General features: G+C 37.2%; 1 protein-coding gene across 1 annotated transcript in view; it reads left to right on the top strand.

The window, feature by feature from the left end:
* Positions 1-21270, top strand: part of P3H2 (prolyl 3-hydroxylase 2) — a 67682-nt gene that overhangs the window by 30709 nt on the left and 15703 nt on the right. Inside the window, exons 2-3 of the mRNA XM_053461149.1 lie at positions 16025-16168; positions 17227-17416. Coding sequence (XP_053317124.1) covers positions 16025-16168; positions 17227-17416 — 334 coding nt within the window. The remainder of the gene's footprint in view (positions 1-16024; positions 16169-17226; positions 17417-21270) is intronic.

The raw sequence follows: 21270 nt of genomic DNA, 5'->3' as shown, positions 1-21270 counted from the left end.
CAGAGCATGTGCCTATTTCTGGAGTTTTATATAAGAGTTTCACAAGCAATCTTGAATTTACAATTATTTGGGTATTATGAGCCTCATGGGAAAATCATAGACTTTTTGAAAGAATTGAAATTGGTGAAGTAGGTTATATCCAATAAAGTGGTTTAGCTTTGCTATAAGAGGGATTTACTAATACTTGCATTTCCAAGTTGGCCTTTTATAACGGATAACTAATGAGACATTAATTTCACATTCGCTTTTTGTCTGTAGAACCTACCCTTAAATCTCTTAACTCATTAGATTACTAATAAGAACTGATTTCAAGATGTGAGTACCTATGATGCTTATGATGGTGTTCTAATGCAGTACGTGATAATGGAAGCTAATAGGGCACCATAAAGCACCCCTACAGAAAAAAGGTTATCTTTGTTTACACAAAGCGCTTCAACTCATTCTGAGTTATTTGGATACTTGGAATTCCAAGAAAGTTGGTACTTGTTTACAATAAAATTGTTCTAAGAGATCATTTTGCTTTTCACCATGCAGTTGTTTATCTTGGATTGAATATCTGAGGTCAACAGAAGGTGATATGATTCCTACAATGTTAAAGATTTTATTTTGGTTTATCTCTAGATAAATATGGTAATAGTTGGTTGTCATGTGTCACCGGAACCCACAGGTTGAATCCTAAGCGTTGTTAAAGGGGCACTCTATATTTTATGATAGCTGTGTGGTCCTCTTGCAAATGCATAGAGGGATTTGGCAGAATCACCCTATATGCATTTTACCCTTTGCCCACCTCCCCAATATTTGGCTCGCAGGAAATGTTTTTTGTTTTTTTGTTATTTGACTGGGCACATCTACTGGCAAGTGATATACTCATCACCAGTCAGCTCCAGTCAACTTCCAGTGTATAGAAGTGTACAGAATAGGACGCTGTGCTGCAGCTCTGGAGCTGCGGCTTCTCCTAAATGTGAGAATATTCTTCAGTTTTAGTGAAAGTACTTTACTACCTTTACACCTTACAGAGCAAAGTCCTTATATAATATGGTTCATATTTATTCCCCTACCAGCATCCTGAGATCTGTGCAAGGTAATTTTTTTAATTAATACATTTTAGACTTTGAGTATAGCCAGGTATTAGAAAAAAATACACACATATCTGCTTAAGCTTGTTTAAAATATTGGATTTAATTCATTTCTATTATAATATTTAACAGGCTGTACAAATGTGGAGTCAGGAGGACATATTCCAGAGAACATCAAGCCTTACTTCAAATTAAACCAAGATGGATACTAAGTATTCCAAACAACAGAAAATACACTAAATTAGGACCATTAATGATCCAAGGTGAAGAGACATCATCCACAGGGATGATCTCACTTCAGAAATGTAAAAGACAGGATATTCTCTCTCTCCATCCTTTTGTTTTCCATTGCAATAGCTTGTCTCCAAGTGTGTCTATTCCTGCCAATTTGGCACATAGTTCTTTGAGGATTTACAAATTCTAAGAGCTGAAGGATCATAAAAAGGAGAGAAAAATCTGCCAGTATTTGATATATTTTGTCAGCGCTGTATAAATTGTACCTTGGTGTTTATGGAATGATGGAAGAAGAGAAAATGCTTCCCAGATGGTTCTGGGAATACCATGGGAGGAAATCCCGTGTCCTTATATCACCCTATGTTTAATTGTATCCTGGTGGAGGGGGTCACAAAAAAGCTACGTCATCGTATGTTAATGCATTGTTAAGCAAACCACTTGAAAAAATAAATCTCGAATTTCTGTAACATTGTAGTATTAAAGGCCTCATAGTGGTTTTAAAATGAAGGCCTCAATGGTTTCCAGTAACATTGTGCATGAAAAAAATGATTTCCTTTGTATTTTTCACTATAATCCCTGATGGAACAATGGGTCAGCACAGTATATTGCTAAATGTGGTTAAGTAAAGGCTTCCTCTGAATTTCATTCCCTTTTGTCAGTTTTGACAAGAAACATGTTCCATCAACAAAACTTGACAAGGCCTTTTTGAAATCCTAATCCAACCCTGTTAGATCCTTACAAGGATGATAAAACACGACTGAAGCATTTAAGAGTAAAATACATTTTAAACAATTCTTCCTTTTTCCTCTTGGTATTGCCACAAGTACATTTTATAATTATGATTAGAAATAGTGCAGTTAGTAACTTCAATTTACATAAGAATTTCACTTTGTACATAAACGTCATACCTTGCAAAGAATGCATGAGAATGACTTAAGAAAGTGGAGTGTACAAACACAGAAAAGAATCCCAGCACTCCAAACAGCTTCCTGGGAGTTGAGTGCTGAACCATTTTTTCTTTTTTAAGAAAGTGGAGTGTCAAAACGTGGCAAGAAAGGCCTTACTGTATCAGGAAAAGCCTTTTCATGGTACAATAAGGGATGATGAGGTAGGTTTTTAGTCCAGTCAGGCAATCCCCACCAAAATCATTGAAGCCAGCAGAAGATGGTGGTTGCACAACTAAGTACATCATTCTTATAAAGCAGCAGAGGGCTGGCAACATTAAGCTCTGGAGGGTAGTTCCAAGTGAAAGGGCAGCCAAAAGCTGGTACACAACGTAACCGTAGTACCACCTTAACCCCTTAACGACAATCCACGTACATGTACGGGGTTGCCGTGCAACGAGATAACGACAATGCCCGTACATGTACGGGCTGCCGTTAAATAGCTGCATTGCCGCGGCTTTGCAGCATCCACGGAAGCCTCCCAAGTGAGGCTGACCGTGGATCCGGGGAGGGCAGCCCTTGGCAGCCCTCCCCGGGCGGCGTCCGGCTAAAACAGCTTAGGAAGCGATCTGAATCGCTTCCTAAGCATAAACGGTGTTACTGACATGCCTCGATATCGCGGCATGTCAGTAACACTACCCCCCTACCCCGATCACCTTGTGATTGCTCCGAGGAGCAACCACAAGTGCCATCCTGTGAATGACGTTGCCGTCATTCACAGGATGGCATCAACAATAGATATGAGTTCACAGAGGGTCTATCCAGACCCTCTTGAGAACTCTCGAGCTCCTCCTGCAGGTTGAATGCAGGTACTGCATCCAACCATGCAAGGTCAATGGAGCCCAGCTCACTAATGAGTGATTAGTAAAAAAAAAAAAAAAAAAAAATTAAAAAAAAATTAAAAAAAAAAAATTTAAATTTTTTTTTAAAAAAAATAAAAATAATATGGTAACATATAAAAATCCACACTGTCACCCAAAAAAAAAAAAAAAATTAATAAGCAAGTCCTAAAATTCTTTATCTTTACAAAAATTCCAGCATGGAAAGAGTTAAAATATTGGCATTACAAATGCCCATAGGGTGTCTCGTATTAAAAAATGAGTGGATGGGATAAATTGAATTGGCCGGGTTCAAAGGTGTCCCAAATATGGGACATGGGGGCAGTAGGATCAGATGTCTAAATGGCCAAAAAATACACACCTCACAAAGGCGGCCTTTTACCTCCCAAATAACCCAACAAACCCATGCATGTGGGGTATCACTGCGCTCGGGAGATGTTACTGAACACATATTGGGGTGTTGTTTGACAGGGACATATACCAGGAGCGATAAATTTATACCTGAAGTACAACGTGTGTGAAAAAAATACAAAAAAATGTACTACCATAAAGTTTCACAAAGGCTGGTGGTAAAATTAGTGCATGGAAAGGGTTAAATTACCAGCATGTAAAATACCTTGGGGTGTCTAGTTTTTAAAAATATATGACTTGATGGGGTAAATTGCATTGGCCGGCTTCAAAGATACCCGAAATGGCACATGGGGGGAAGAATTACTAGATTTGGAAAAAAACGTTTTGAAATAGCAAAACGCTACCTGTACTTATTGCCCCATAACGTGCAGAAAAAAGCAAAAAAACATAAAAACATTGGGTATTTCTAAACTCAGGACAAATAGTAGAATCTATTTAGCAGGTTTTTTCATTCGTTTTTGCAGATGAGTAAAAGTTTTTTGTTTAAAAAGTGAGAAAAAGTAATTTTTTAACAAAAAATCCCCATATTTTATCATTTTTTTTATAGTAAATTAGATGATATGATAAAATCAATGGTATCTAAAGAAAGCCCTGTTTGTCCTGAAAAAAACAATATATAATATGTGTGGGAGCACGAAATGAGAAAGAAGAAAATCACAGCTAAACAGGAACACCGAAAAATGTTAAAATAGCCATTGTCCCACAATATACTACGAGTAATAACCCCTATTGTCCTTAAGGGGTTAATAAACAGGGATGCATAAAAACACAGGAATATGGCTTTATGTGAGATTGCAAGTAGAACACATTATTAAGCACCAAGCATTGGACTAAAAATAATTTCATCAGAGAAGCCCAAGGGACAATTTCCCTCCTGCCCCACTTGTTATTTATCCTCTGTCGTAAAGTATCATGGAACTATGGAGTGCTGATTTACTAAAGTACCAATCAATGTTCTTGTAATTGATGCAAATTCTAACATTATTGGTTTCTTATTGTCATACCTGGGAACATCCCAGCTTTCTGGAGCACTCTTCGGGATGTGGGTAGGTGGGTCTAATGACATCTGTGGGCGGCCTGCTGACATCAGTGGGTGGTCCCAACATTGAAGGTGATAGGAGGGGAAGTGGGGGCAGGGAGTGGGGCTTGCCTCATCGCTGCTCCTGTAGCGCTCAGATTCTCAGCTGTGATCTGGAGAAGCGGCACTCCCCATTATAATTGTTGTTTTCTGTATATTTTCATGATCTTCTGTTATGCTACAATAAAATTATTAAAATAACTTCACAGAGGGTAATTTTTATATCCTGGAAAATATAGAATACCACCAATTGAGTTCATCTATTATGTGAAATGAAGTATTTGCAGCTGCTTAAGCATAGTGGATATTTGAATCTGTCCAATGAACTTTTCGTAGCAGCATTCAATTATATTTGTACTGACAGTTTTTGGAAACCATTCCTGCCCATCTTTGTGTTGTTAATTTTCCTCAGATTTTTCCATAATATTTGTGAATTCTCTTCCTCTGGCTGCTGGAGACAGACAGAGAAACCTCAGTAAAATAGCATTGTGATGAGATCAGTGTAAACAGAAGTACAGCCACCGCAGAGCGTGTTAATCCATTTGCTCTACTGATTCTCGAGAGTCTGCGGTCAGTGGGCCGCTAAGATGTCTGCCCAGTAGGTTTCAAGGTTTTGAGCATACATAGACAAACACCACAAAGCAATGTGTTAAATTGTGCTGTCACTCAAAGGATCACAGGCACAAAAATTATGGCCTACTTCGTTATATTAAAACAAGAGGCTTTCCTTCTCAAAGGGGAACTCCCGTGGAGAAACCAATATTTTTCTTTCAACGTTAACACCTTCCGTCCCTTGAGGACGTACCATGTCATCATAAAAAGAGTGGCTTTTAAACTGTTTATGGTGACATAATGTGTCATGTGGAGAAAAAAAAGTAAATTCATTTAAAAAAAAAAAAGGTTTATCAGAGGCAGTCTGCGTAAATCATCACTGAGCCCCCTGCATTGGGGGTTTTGCACAATTTCGTGCAGACATGAGACTTCATTTAAGTATGAAAGCCTTGGATGCCCGCTAAATGCACAGGCCCCGATTAACACACCCATTAACATTCACAGTGCTGGTGAGAAAAGTAAGGGAGCTCTTGGATTTGGCGGCAATAACCTCAAACAGGTACTTCCAGTAACTTCAGATCAGACCTGTACAACGTTTAGGAGGAATTTTAGACCATTCTTCCATGCAGAACTGCTTAAGCTCAGCCATATTCCCAGGATGTCGGGATGGTGGCCTTTTTACACCTTTCCCGAACAATTCAACCTTTAGTCCACAAAACAGTGTCAAGGTGCTCTTTGGCAAACTTTAGGAGAACAGCGATATTAAATTGGAGAGCAGAAGCCGTGACTCCATGGATGTTCAATGTTTTGCATATAGTAGACTCATGAACAGAGATGTTAACCAGTTCCAAATATTCCTTCTAGCCTTAAGATGTTGATCTAGCGTTCTTCTGTGTACCTCATTGAGCATTCTGAATTCTTTGTACCCTTGGAGTCATCTTGGCTGGGCACCTACTTCTAGGGAGAGTAGCCACAGTACTAAATTTTCATAACTATGGACTGACGAATAGGTAAAATCTTTGAGATTACTTTGTAGGCTTTTCCAGCTTTATGCAAATCAACAACTCTTGATTGTTGGTCTTTGGAGATTGGTTTTTTGTAAGGTACGGTTTTCCTCAGCAGATGCTTCCTGCAAATAGCAAATAATTTGTGTGTTATTGGTTAAACAGGGAAAAGAAAAAATGTCGGTGCGCTAAGCTAGTCTCAGGCTCAAATAATACAAATGTATAATGTGAGGCCTACCAAACAGTGTGAGCATGCTGCAAATACAGTGTGTTGGCTGTACAATGTATACAAAAAACAAAATACTGTCTGCGCTTCTTACCCTAATAAAGTTGGCAACAAATATATAAACATAATATAAATGAGAGGTTTTGGTTATATGAATTGGCCAAAACATAATTAAGCTCACCCGCCACGTCAAGGCACACTCTCAATAGGGTCAGAACCTACTCTCACCTCCTACATAGTGGGCACACAAAGCGGTTCATACTGCTACCAAAACCTTATTAATGTGTTGGGGGAGGTGCAATTAAACAGATTGTGTTTGTTTTTGTAACTTAGATGAAGATTGTATCATATTCTAAGACACATTTATACATAAACTCTGGTAAATCCAAAAGGTTCTCTTATTTTTTCTTGCCATTGTATATTGCACCAACAATTTATGCAATGCTTCTTGCGTTAGATAAATTCAAAGGGAAAATACAATACTGGAATTGACAGACTAAGACATATATATTAGGTAAAGAAGGTCCCGCTTGCAAACTTACAATCTAGAGGGTAAGATCTGTTGGACCTCAGTTGGAAAACCCCAATATAGGACCATCTATAGATTTATGAGGAGTTTCTGGAGCACTTGACCGTGATTTTTCTAAAATGTCCATTTTCAAATCATTCAATTATTCAATGTTTTGTTTTTATATTAAATGTATTAGACCTGTTTTATTAGACTTTGTATTATTCAAAGTGAACATGCCAGCACTGATTTGATTTTGTGATCATGTTAAATACAGTTAAACATCTCTTTTCTATGCATTATCTCTGAGCTCTGTCTCTCTGTGAGTATGCCATCCATCTCTTGGAGCAAATCAAAGCCACACTACAAATAAATATGACATAGTCCCACAGAATATAATTGATTTAAATAATTTGCAATGAGTGGAAAATTCATTTGGAAAATCACAAAGACCTTTTACTGTATTGCTGCCAGATTTTAAAATTTAGAGCCTTTTCATTAACTTTTTGACCAGCTAAGAGTCCTTATTGATGTTACTCGCAGAGATTTGAAGGTCCTGGGAAAATATGCTTTGTACAATATTTTAATTGGGATGAAGCCCTAAATATACATAAATTGAGCAATTACTTTTTGCTTTCCCTCTCAATGACACGGTACAGTATGTCTTCCTTGTTTCTTGTAATAGAGTAGATGTTATGTTGGGTGGTGAATAGACCCTATGACAACCATGGCCACCCTTGTTTTTGGTTATGCATCATGAGTACACCACAAAATTGTGTAAGATATAGGGAGATATGTTCCTTTAGTATCCTATACTAGAAGATTCTATGTAGTGGCCTATTAGTTGTTGTAACAACCATGTTGTACTGCCGGTTGTCACATACACGATAAATTGTTGGGACTGAAATATGCTCTTTATTAAGAGTATTCAGAGATATTTAGAGAGGTTACAGAGAAAACATACACCAGGCCCCAAGTCCCATTTCTAGAGCTGCATTTTGTCCCATGCAACCCACCTCCCTGTTGAACCTCTGGGTAAAAGATCTCTACCCATAAAAAGAATATATTTTATAGCAGTGATATACAGATATTTGATGGTGTTAATTTAACAGATTAAATACAAGTGATGTGTATGTGTTGGAATCCCCTCTGTGTGTACACCATGGGGCAACCAAATTATGTTTATGTTCTACGAATTTGTATGATTACTTCTCCCCATTAAATTGTTTGCCTAATATCTGCATGTGTTACATTTGTTACATTTCTGCTCCCATTCATTGGAAGCTGTATGGTTGTCACATGATTTGTAAAGGTTAGGAAAGGAATAGAAAGAATTTGAGCACTTAGTTTGCCCCAATTTTTTCACCAATATCAGGTGTAAATCTGTAGGGTAAAATAGGGCACAAGCCTTAAGGCAGTTTTGATAAATGAATATGCTGATAACAAAAGCTGCATAGATGACAATTTCTTCAACTTTCATAATATCTGTTTTTATTATTGTCTGTCTCCTCCCTATTTTTCTACTGTCATGCTTCATAAAGAAGTTAGCAGTTACAAAATATCCTGAAAATATATATTATAGTCTTAGAATAGCGGGTAAGCAGCAGAAACCACCATTGCTATTTTTTCTTGAGAACCCTATATGGAAAGGAGCTCTTTACTGATATGCTCTATTTACATGAATCTATAGTCTCTGGCATGAAAAGCAAAACATTAAAAAACATGCCTTTTGCCTTGTCCTCTTACTCTCATTGATACAACTATTTGCAGTGTTACATATTTGCTTTCGTTGTTGCAGATCCAAATGGAAAGACCCTTCAGCTATGCTCTGACATAATTTCTAGTTTACATCATGACAGTTCCTGCAGTTATGACCAGATGTGAACTGCCAGGCATCCTGCTGAGCTCTCCTGACTCTATTAGACAGGAGACAGAGAACAGTAGTTACGTTTCAGTAATGAGCAAGACACCTCACTTATAAATCACGTGCCTTGACCATCTTCCATCCTGTCAATTCTACTTTTCTATCCAATTAAAGATAGGACACTGCTTGGAACATTAGCAGCCTGATAAGCAATCTATGATAGAACTCTTTTCATGGGGTCTAATGACCAAATTAAGCACAATATTTCTCACCATTTGTACAAAACTGTTAAAGTATCATAACATAAAAAGTCCATTGCAGTCCTGCTCCCCCACTACATTCCTGACCTTATCCATAAAAACTGTCCTACATGAACTGGACCCCTTTCTCCTGACCTTCAGGTCATTGACACTGTCCTGACCATTGAACACTGTTGTTTCAATATTTATTAGTTTGCATCAATATTCTATTTTTGTATATTCCTATTTTCTATACAACATAATCATAACAGATTTGTCTAAATGTCACAGTTTTTAATCAAATATGTAATTATTTTAAAAGCACAGTCTTGTCCATGTTTTCAAGATTAGTGGTCCTGTTTCTGTGCAATATAAGCAGCATTTCCAAGAGAAATAGCAAAAATTATAGGCAGAATATTTCAAACGTATGTCAACTGGAGTTTTATGTTCATACATCTTTAGACCCTTCTGAGTAATTGGACGCAGAGAAGTAGGAAGTGAATGACGTATGGGTGATAAATTAGTGTTAATGATTTAGCATAATAAGCAAGATTTAACTTTATCCTGAAACAAAACACATGTGCATATGGTTATGGTTCGTGCAATGTGTGCTCATGTATGCTTTCCCCATATGTTGTTACATACAATCCTCTTGGGCTACCAGGTTTAGCTTTGAGATGTCTATAGTGTGCTGGAGCTCCAGGAACCTCCTTCATATAATCAAGAAGCTATTTCTCTTTCCCGCAAGCAATTAATGCTCCAAGGCAGTGGTTAGAATATTATGCTATGTTACTGTCTGTTTTATTTCTTGATACGAAGTAGTTTTATACAAGGACAACCCAACACACATATCTTATGTACCCTTTCGCTAAATCACCAGTAAATTAAGCTGCAGTGATTGCAGAGCTATAGTGGTCTTGGGATTGGTGGCGGTTGCATCCATTTAAGCTCTATTGATACATATAAGAAATCCTAATTGAATCACACAATAATACTGTGCAATGGGTATTCAGATATACAGCTGTCTTTTTCATTAGCCTTATAGCATCATGGCAGAAGAATGATGTGGATTTTTCTCAGTATTGTGTCCACAGACCTATGGTTTTAGTCCAGGGACTTGTTCTGGTGAGTAATTGATACTATGCCTCTGTTTCCTCACCAGTTCCCTCTAAACGACTCTCATTTTCCATTACTGGGCCTGGGGGGCAGTAGTACAGTTTAATGTCAGATTTCATTCCAAGTTCTAAGTTGTTTCTGGCTACCAGCACTTTGCAGGTTTATAATCCTAATGCCAGAAAATACATTCCAAAGTGGAAGTCAGTCATCTTCTATACACCCTCTGTTTTCCAAGACCCTAAACAAATCTCCACTGTACATGTACTGTATATAATTATTGCCTTTAATATTGTTGCAAAAGCCTTGCAAAACACCAGGTTTACTCAAAACAGCAGGGCATTGCAGAAATCATGACAGTGGTTCCTTAATTGGCTTTGTAAAAATAATTGTCTAAGAATTTAACAGACAACAACAGTCCCCAGCTCTAGCCCTCTGGGTAACAGTAAAACAATTGGTATAAAAAAATATTTATCTATGCGGTTATTGGTAGATTTTTCACAACCTTTTTATTCCATCTACGTGAAGACTTTACATTTTTACTGGATTACATAGTTAAATAGCAACCACATTCAGCTACACCACATTCCCAATGTTTCACAACATCTCCTGTTAGGAAGAAATGACACACTTTTCAATAGATTTAAAGTACGGTATATGCCATCCTAAATCTAAGATGAGACAATGACGTCAAGAAAATGGGCAGACCAAATGGACAGAATGGTTTGCATCTTATCTATGTTGGTATGTTTACTAGGAAAATGTGATCTCAAAGAGAGAAGATACTATCGGATTCACCAACTCTATTTTAATGTGCACTGGACACTGATACATAGTCTAACATAGAATCTTTTACTAGTCAGTAAGTTTTAGACCTACTGTTGGTGTTTGAATTTACTTGAGCCATACCTGACAGTAGTGGCGAACCCTCAATCATTCAGCTGCCATGGCCTTATATCCATCACTCAACTGAATATTGTCATCTAATGTGAACAGATTTGACCTATATCAATGTCCTTCATGGAGACTTCAAAACCACTAATTCCTGTCATATATATTACTCTCCCAGCCACATGTTTTCAGCATACATTCTAAAGACATTCACATCAATTCCTGGTAGTGCTGTATAATGTACAATTTGTTTGTGGTGTACAACTAAAATGCCTTGACCTATGGGTGGTGCTTTGCTTCATATGAACTTGTGTTAACAGACTTAGTTATGCTCTGTGAATATGTCAGCCTCAGAACTGACAACAACCTTCTGTAGCAACAGGAGGAATGAAAGCATGTCTGTATTATCCACCCCTCCATTCATCTTTATTTTCTTCTGATCAATAAGTCTTTCAACATGCTATTTTAGCACATGGGCTAAGTCAATCAAGACAGGGGCACATCAAATTTTAGCAGTTTGCTTAACTCCCGGCTTTGAAGATACATTTTTCCCTATCCTGTCCGTGCTCCCTTGATTTTAATCAGGTACTACTTGAGGCACATTTTTCCGTAAGCAGCTGTCACACTTAGCATTTATAAGACATCAGAGGACTTTATACACACGTCAAGAGTGTTACTCAGTGTTTACCGGGGAAAATATTTATATTTTTTCTGGAATCCAACAGCATATATATATAAGGCCCGCATTCAAGTTGATATTGATGGTAGTTAACTATGTTGAATTTTATCTACGTAGTACAAAAACAGCAACATTTCATGTACTGCCAATGTCAATTTCTATAAAAGTAGGTCATCTGTCAACATGGTACAAAAACCAAGGTATTAACATCTGTGAATTGGCTTCCTATATCAGTGTTTCCTATGTGTGGTTTGTTGGCCCATGGGGTGCTTTATATGTGTGTGTGAAGATACTTGTATTTGAAATGAAACAGAGGGGAACATACCATTTGTGTACCGCAAATAAAACGTTTCAGAAACTATAGTCAATATTATGTATCCCATATTTCACAAGCTGTTGTCTACAGCTATGCAAGCATCAATGTATCAAAAGCATACCAGGGATTAAAGTGCAGGAAAAAGACTAATAAATATTAATGAGGAGAGTAGAGCATAAACACTGAGGTGGAAGATGTCTCTCAAACGTGTATATTTTAACCTTTTTTTTCAAAGCTATAATTCTAAAGACTAATGCCAATACTTTTTTAATACAAGACATTTCTTTCTTACCCCATCCATAAGCAAGTTCTTGGGAGTATACTTGCTATACTATACCATCTCTGTTAAGCCATGGTCACGCGGTGCAGATACCCACATGTTATTCTATTCTATCCCGCTAATTCTATTCCTATTACATGGAGTCTTGTAAATGGTTAGCAAATGCTAGCCTTCTCTTTCTGCCATGTCTAACTCTCTGCATTCCTACCCTTTCTTGTGGCTGAGCTTTTAGTGTTAGGCTTAATTTCCAAAGTCTTTGAGAAAAGTCAGTTCTTCCCCCTGTATTGAGCGTGTCAGAACAAGTTTCACTTCTTTATACCATAAAGGACATAATAATAATAATAAAATTATTATTATTAAATATAACTCCTTACATTTTGGCCGTAATGTTTGTGATTTGAAGTAATGTGTTTGTATTCTTTTGAAAACATATCTGTAACAGGTCTGTCTTTCATCCTCCTACTGAATAGTTGTTCATCAAACTGGACAGATAGGTGTGCGTGCCCTGGAACCTGTCTGTGTTTGTAGGGCATAGCTCGGGGGGCTTTATCCACACTAATGAAGACAACCTTCTGTTTGTCATCTCATCTCCTATCTCAATCTTCGCATTCCAGACAGTACACACACAACATAATTTTCTCTGTTTAAAAACTATAATAAGATCAGATATACCGTATCTGCGAGGATAACATACATAATTGTAGAAGTTAATAAAGAGAGGGAATTTAAGCTTGCATGGGCTAGGCATATGGCTATCCTGACTGTAAAACGAGACCAAAGGCTGCTTTTAAGAGCAGATATTTCCATTAGTCTCCATTGTAGCATTTTTGTAGTGGCTGTTATCAGTTTTACCCCTGAGAATTTGATTTCAGACATGTCATTGAATCATAAACCACTCACTTTTCACCTCAGTTAAAGTTTAGACAGGTCACTGAAGCAAACCCATTGTGGATAGTTTTAATACAAATTCATCGTTTTAAAGATGTTTTTAAATAATGCTCTATCACGGTGATGCAGGTCACCCCAGGCCTCAAGAGCCTCTAACAGGCCACAATTTTTGGATATCCCTGTTTGAGCGCAATCATCGACACACAGAATTCCTGGCATGTTTTCATCCCTCGAGGCCTCAAGTTGTCCACCACTTTGACAGAACAGTATAAACATTTTAAACTACGTATTTTTATTTAAGCCATGCATAACGTAAACCGGAGCGCACGATGTATTAGCTATTGAGAAAAGCCTATTTAACATAATAGCCCAAGGGATATTGTTAAATGTAGATGCTTCTCTTAGCAACACCCTTCATAATTAGCTTTATAATTAGATAACTATTTTATAGACCTTAGGTAGAAAATATCCATAAGGGTGTTCCCAAACATGTTCAGTTCTGTTTTTAACCCCTTAAGGACAATGGGCGGTCCCTAAACCCATTGAAAACAATAAATTTTGAGCCCGTACATGTACAGGCTTTGTCATTAAGGGGGTAATGTATTTTTTTTTTTTTAAATACAATGTTCTCTTAGTTTGTTTTGAATGAAAAATATGTCCAAAGGTACGTTGTATCATTCTGCACATTAGCATAATACCTATAGTTTTGGAAGAGTTTAATATAATGAGTGTGAAAATGTTTATTTAAAACATTTTCTAAAATGTGTAGTTATCCCGTATAAGTAGTTTACTCTAAACATGCTTTATGTTTGTCACAGACCCTTCACAATTCCCGTTGTAGCAGTCATAGATTCCAAACCCTGGATGTGGCATAATGGTATCTGTCTCATATGTAAGAAGGAGCTGTGGTTAATTTTTTTTCATTTAAAGTGAATGCATGCATTTAATATAAACATATGAGCATCAGAGAAAGCATATGAACCGAATGAAATGAGATGCCGGCTCTATTGAGTTTAAATTACTCTAAACTTTCCAACAGCGTATGTAAAATATGATGTGAGTAGCTAGGGTGACATCATGTCGGGTGCAGACATATTTACTTAGGAAACCTATACTGCTTCCATATGCATACTTACTGTGTATTTAGCAATTATGATAGCTTTATAAATATATGCCGTGATTAAGGGTTTAAGGGACATATGGCATTCTTTTATAGAAAAGTCCCCTGCCTGTGGGAGTAGTTGGTCATATTCTTCCTTGTGTACACTATAAACAAAAATGTATCCCCATGGCCCTGTGAACACAGATGTACATTTTAAAGCCTTATGACTTTTAGTACATACAGGTCTGCTGTCTTCATTTCACAGGTATGGCATGACATCATACAGCTTTTAACCAATAAAACAGGTCTAAACAATCCTCATGTCTGCAGGCAGAGAGATAAGCCATGACAGTTCCCCACCATGTTGATAATCATAAATGCATTTTTTACATTTTAACGTATGTTGATTTATTGTCGCAGAAGTAGCCACAATTGATAGTTTAGCTTTGACCCAGGCATTTATGTTAGGAGAGGAAGCCTTTCCGTGAAGGTATGAAGAATATTTTGCCCCTGAAGCCATCCTTTTAAAAATGTCACAAACGTAGTAAAATAGCCACATTCAGCAGGGAACACAGAGCAATACAGAGGCATTCATAGCAATGGCATTTAGTGCTCAAGGGGAAAATTTGATTTCTAAGCAACGTCACCCACAAACAAGAAAACCATTGTGGGATGGTGATGTAATTCCCAGACTTGTAACCCTTGTATTTCACCTTTTGGAATTCTATAAAAAAACAGCTTTAAAAATGTTATTGTATTCTTAATACCCAGGGATACTGATTTATGTGGAATACAATTAACTGTGTACACTTAAATGTCAATGTAAAAATAGGTTAATCTACTTATTTAACCGGCTACAATGTTCATTATATTCTTAAGATAACAAACTAGGCTAATGTCTGAAACTATGTAAATTGCTGCTTTAATTCGTAGATAGCATAGTCCTATTATTCGGATATAAACCCAACTAGGCTGTGGCCCTTAAAGAAAGTTCTAATATTTTCCATTCTTTATAGTATAATACTGTCTAATTTGTTTTCACTTTGTGGGCCTTCAAATGTTTATAATCATATAATAATCCATACTCTTAACAATAGTTTTTGGTGTAGACACAGCTAAAATGGCTGATTTTGTGATATATAGATGATGGATGGCCTGGTTCAACATGTGGCCAATACTACCTAGACTACCATCAACAACTGTTACCATGCTCACACTGACCCTTTATTAGCAACAAACATTCTGTAACACACTACCGAAGGTCTGCTTAATTGTGCTTATCTTTCAGTTGTGTGTCTTCTGTTGTTACTTGATGTTGTTCTGTTAGTTATATATTTTTCGATTGTATCTTCAAACCTGTTATTTTCTATGTCCTTCTCAACTGCAAGCTCTCGTGTAGACATTTTCAGGTGTTTATCATGTGTGATATCACAAAATCTTTTGTATTTATGTCTTCATTTTGACAGCAGGTAAATAAAGGCTCCAGGCACTCAAGAGTTCTAGCGTCAGGCAGATTTATTGAGACAAAAAAAACAACGTTTCAACATCACAATGAGGTCTTTTTCAAGTTTTGACAGCATCATTCAATATGCTGCGCCATGGCAATGCCAACATTAAGCTGATCAAAGCAATAGCCATTATTCTATCGCCGGTATGCTTAAATAGCTATATATCATGAAGATGAGGAGAAGGAAGATGATAATAATGAAATCATTTTGAAGTTGTTGTCCATGTTAAACACTTTGTTAAACACTTTGCTGAACCTACATTTGTCTTGCAGTTAAACCAGTTGGATAAAGCTGCAGAAGCTGCCCATACATTCTTCATGGCCAATCCTGAGCACATGGAAATGCAGCAGAATCTAGAGGACTACCACAAGAATTCAGATGTCCATTTGGTGGATAGGGAGCGCCTCATTCATATGGTGAGAGTACAGACAGGTTGATACCATTAAAGTGATACCAGTAAGGACACCAGCTGAAGGAATATTATTTATCAAACTGAAAATCTATTTCCAGTAATTCATAAGCTTTTGATGTCATACAAGTGGCTATTTCCGTGTCAATGGTGTCATGAGCCAGAACCTCACAGAAGGAATATGATTTCTCAGCTACTAAAGCATATTAGCATTCTCTCAGACTGAGCTAAGCAGTGAAGTGAAGCATAATATTGTCAAGAACCTAGCTGACTCTGCTCTTTGATGCAATATAATACATTTTACTGCTCATTGCCTGTAAACACAATATGTGCAAATGGTCTAACAGATGGAAGTTACATTTCCTATTGAAATCACATTTGCAAATTAAATGGAAAAAACAAACAATTGAAGCATGTTCTTTTGGCACATTATCTTCCCTGAAAAAAATATGTACTTTGTAACGAAGTGATTAAAAATATATACCAAAACTATAGTTTTGTGTAACCATTCACTCCTTCACTCAGCCTATTATGACAGAATGAGCAAATCCCAGAATGACATTGCAACGAAAGGCCTCTAAAAACAGTAGGTTGGATACCAATTTCTTAGAAATGTGCCTTGGATATCCACAGAAAATAACTAGTGGGCCACTGTCTTTAATGCCACCCTAAATAGACTGAACTCTAGAATTTGCAATATGTATGCGTATATGTTGGGGGGTGAATTGTGTCAACTCTGCAGCCAATAAATAGCATACATGCTGCTGCATGCTCGGCTTTTACACTCTTTACACATTAAACTGACCACCACCTTTGGACGTTTGCCCCATTTGCCTGCATTTTTATTATTCTTTTCTTTTTTCTTTTTTGTAGAGTGACCTTTTTCACACCGTATGTAAACTGACCATCATTTTTGTTTACCAAATTACATCAGAGGGGTATCTCAAGTTTTTACTGTTATTTAAAAAAAAAAAAACTTTCTTTGTATGATACTTTGTATTGATGAAACCAAGATGGCTGCCCTCTTTACTTATGTTAACATGTTTTTCTATGTTCTGTTCCTAGGAGGATTACCATGCGGGGGTGAAGCTGTACGATGCAGAGCAGTATGAGCTGGCGATCCATCGCTTAGAGGATGCACTCCAAGGGTATTACAGGGCCGATGTTGAGTGCAGAGCAATGTGTCTGGGTCCTCACAAGTTTGATGAATATGAACATGTGAAATATAGCGCTACTCTCTATGAAGCCATTGCAGGTTAGTTTGGTTACAGTTAATTTGTATAACTTTTAACATCTTTGGACAAGGGTGTATAAGACGATGTCTACTGAATTTCATTTGTGTTTCAATGTGCACTACCACTTGAAACACAAACGTTATTTGCACTCTAGTATGTTAATCAAGTAAACCTTAGCAGATCTGGCATCTTATTCTTTAATGTTAGTGTTATGAAACATAGAAATATTGAATTTGATGGCAGATAAGACCCACTCATGGGAATGAAGACCTCTTTTATGAAATAGAATAGATGGAACAAAATGCAAAAATGCATGGAAAGCAGTAACTGGTTAAAATGGATGGAGCTTGATATTCCATAAGAGCTGCCCAATTTATTTTTCACAGCACCTATAAAACTATGGTCCTTTAAGTAAGTGTTTAGCCATCTTTAAAAGAAATCTTTCCCTGAACTATCAAAGTATGAAATTAACCATTTTCAAATTTATTTTAATAAAGTACTGAAAACAAATTTATTTAAAACAGAAAAATTACTTTCACAGTATGTAATAAATAGTGCAAATAAATGTGTAGCTCTCCTGAGGGAGGGTGACGTGTGTGAGATGCATGAGCATATTCATGCAGTATTTCACAATTATTTTCAGTAATTCATACAATTCAGCATATTTCTCTTCCCACCTCACACCCTCGTTCTCATCCTCTGGCAATCCGCAACGCGGTCTTGCTTTGCGTGGCAGATGCGCTGTAGGAGTTTGAGTAGGAAATCTGTGCATCAGCCCACACGGTTCTCTTTTGCCCCCTGCAGCTGCATTGCTGGCCCTGGCCACCCTCAAGACCGGCCATCTAATTATACATGTGGATGCGGCCACCAATGCAGGTGCATTGGCTGCTGCGGCTACACATGTAATTAGATGGCCTACCCCAGTGGAGGCCCTGATGGTTATATGCATCTATTTGATAAAGTGATGTAAATTGTAAAAGCTATAGGTTTGCGTGGCTATTAACATTATTCTTCACCTGTCAAAAAAACAACTTCTTTCTGTCTGTCTACTTTGTGATATTATATAGAGTCTATAAGTATATAGTCTCCTGTCGAAAAACAGCAACCCTTGCCTTGAATGTACCAGGCACAAGGGACATGCGTTGACATTCCTCCTACATTAGGCTACAAATGGCTGATAAAAATACCAGAAGCTATGGGCTCCTTTGAGCATATCACTAGGTACGTGTATCACCTCAATAGGCTTATCTGCAAAACTGTCATTTAAAAAGGGACAGCCTTTTATAAAGAAGAATGCCTATTAAAGCACTCTAATGCCCATTAGAAAATAAGTACGTCCTTACTTTGTTACGGCAGCCTGGACTCTCCCCTGTCGGCAGAAGCCAGCATTGCCGTTTTCCTCCTGTTTTACAAAGAATCTTAGTATAGGTTTTGTTAGCTACTATCACAAATAACTATTATGTTTAATGCATTTCTATTATTTTTAAAAAAGGGCCTTCTTCGCTTGGAAAAAATGCTGTATAATTTGTGTGGGTTTATCATATATATATGGAAAAGGGGAACATATGGTAAAAATGCCAAAAAACTCTGGTACTTAAGTTATGAAAAAGCCCTGGTCCCAAAGGAGTTAATATGCTTAAGGAACTGCAGCTCCCCTCCTCCTCGGTGGTCTGATGAGTCAATGGGAGTTTTCTGTGCGTGGGGGTCTTACCATATATATGTCATCATCGAACAGCTTGGTTGTTTCTTCATTCCCAGACCTGGCCTCCATCTGGATAACCCAGTTTGACCATCCTTACAGTACTGTTACCTTACAAGATACTGTTTTCTTTTTTCTATTAATAACCCATTATAGAATATAACCCCTAAAGCAAAGGACAGTATTGAAACTGCATTATTGGAGATTTTGGACACTCAACAATTAAAAGTTTAAAAGTTTTTTGTTATACAATGAGAAAGTTACCTCTTACAACTCCCTGAAGGAGCCTTCTGGGAGAAAGCTTTGCAGGTTCATGGAATGTGCATTCTGGAAGTTAAGTGTTTGGTAGTAGTACTTGGAGTCAGTAACATGACTAATTGAAAGAATATGATGTTATTATATCAGGCAACGAAAAAGCAATTCCCTCTATGGAGAGCAGAAACTGAAATAAAGATTTGCCAAGTAATTTTGCCATGAATAAACAAAGAAGAAACTTTCACAAATGTACACTTGAGCAGGTCAGTTTTTTGGCAGCTGGAGTCCTGCTGTGGTTTAAGACCTCACTGAAGATCAAGGTAGAGGTCACCAACCATTGAGAATTACCTCTTGGTGATCCACAGCAACCCAGAAATAGTCACATTAGGGCAACCTGATATAAAAAATATAACTTATTCTCTGAATTAAAGGGAATTTCAGATTGCCTGTCCATGGTGTACTGTGCCTGATACACTTGGTATATAATTGACCATCAACTTCTCTTTCAGAGGTAGTTACTTGAGTCTGCAGTTACCATTCAAATTCTAGTATTAATGACTCGGAGAGGTGTTTCTGTCAAAAGTGGTAAATTAATGGAAGATTTTAAACTGTTTTTGACATGCCAAAAAAGACCATTCTGGGACTTATAAATCTAAATGAGAAAAGAGGGATTCCAAGTGGGAGTAACCATTTGAGGTGACCTCATCCCGTGAAAAGAATTTGTTTTTCTGAAACCTGCCAAGTTTCACAATTACTTTATTCATTAAACTAAAAAAAGTGTTTGGATCTGTATAACTCCAGTGCTATGGTAACTGAGTACTATGAAAATTATTTTCTTGTCTCGGGGCCAAATATAGTAAATTCATTTGTATGGATTCTTTGTTTGGATGACTTATTTCCATTGGCATTAACGTGTAAAAGCTCTTTAAAAATAATAAAGGTTCCAGAGAGAGCTATAACAAAAAGCCTGAAAGTTATCTCATTACGCTAATGGGAATCCGTACTAATTTCTTTCTCCGTGTAGCTTACCCTTTTTTGTGTTGTATGTCACTGGAGCATTAGACTTGGTATGAAGCCCACACACTACTAAGCAAAACAGTTATTCCCATAAGGTAAATTATGCTTAAATAGAGTATAAGAATACAGCCGTCACAGCCCAGCTGGCGGATATTTGGCATAGCTTGTAATAGTTTGGGTCTATGTATCTGTTGAATGTTTTCTGAAATATTTGTGCATCTTGCGTTTGTGGACAAAAAAACTAATTTTGATAGCTTAATAACCTTAATACTTGATCAAAGGGAAAGTCAGTCAGTTATAAAAGAGACAGTTTAATGTCCCATACAGCCTTTCTCTCTCACTTTCGCTCTCGTCCTCCTTCACAGGTAAAGAACGCATAATAAGGTATTTACAACAAAATTTACTGTGCATTCTTCACTTGCAGATATTGGTTGTATGTGTATGTTAGCATATTAAGAAAGTCATTCAACTTCTTACATTTACATTGGATGTAACCCAGAAATATTATGTGAGCTTAGCAACGCCATCTTGGCTTTTTGCTCTGGGTAGCTATTAGTTAGTGTTGGAAATCTCACTCTCAACAGCAAAAATGATGTTGTGGGGGTTGTTGCGGGCTGGACTGAATGCTAAAATTTCCACCAGCAGCACTCCCACACAATGAATGAGTTAAAGCCCCACAAATTTATTAAAATACCCTTATTGGTAATAAAGTGAAAATCTACCAACTATTCTGATAAAAGCTGGCTTTTCAGTTAAAAATGTTGTGGTATCAGTAGGAAGAATGGTAGAAAGCTAAATATCCAAGCTGTAGAACATCACACCAGGGGACAAGTAAGCATTACATGCTTTCAGGTTAGCAAGTACTTAATGTTTATTTAGGATTAGTTTGCTGAAGACAGAAAA

Source organism: Spea bombifrons, chromosome 3 (genome assembly GCF_027358695.1).
Source record: "Spea bombifrons isolate aSpeBom1 chromosome 3, aSpeBom1.2.pri, whole genome shotgun sequence".
In the NCBI taxonomy this organism is placed as follows: Eukaryota; Metazoa; Chordata; class Amphibia; order Anura; family Pelobatidae; genus Spea; species Spea bombifrons.
Note: the sequence above shows the minus strand (reverse complement) of the source record. Positions and strands in the feature narration are given on the sequence as shown.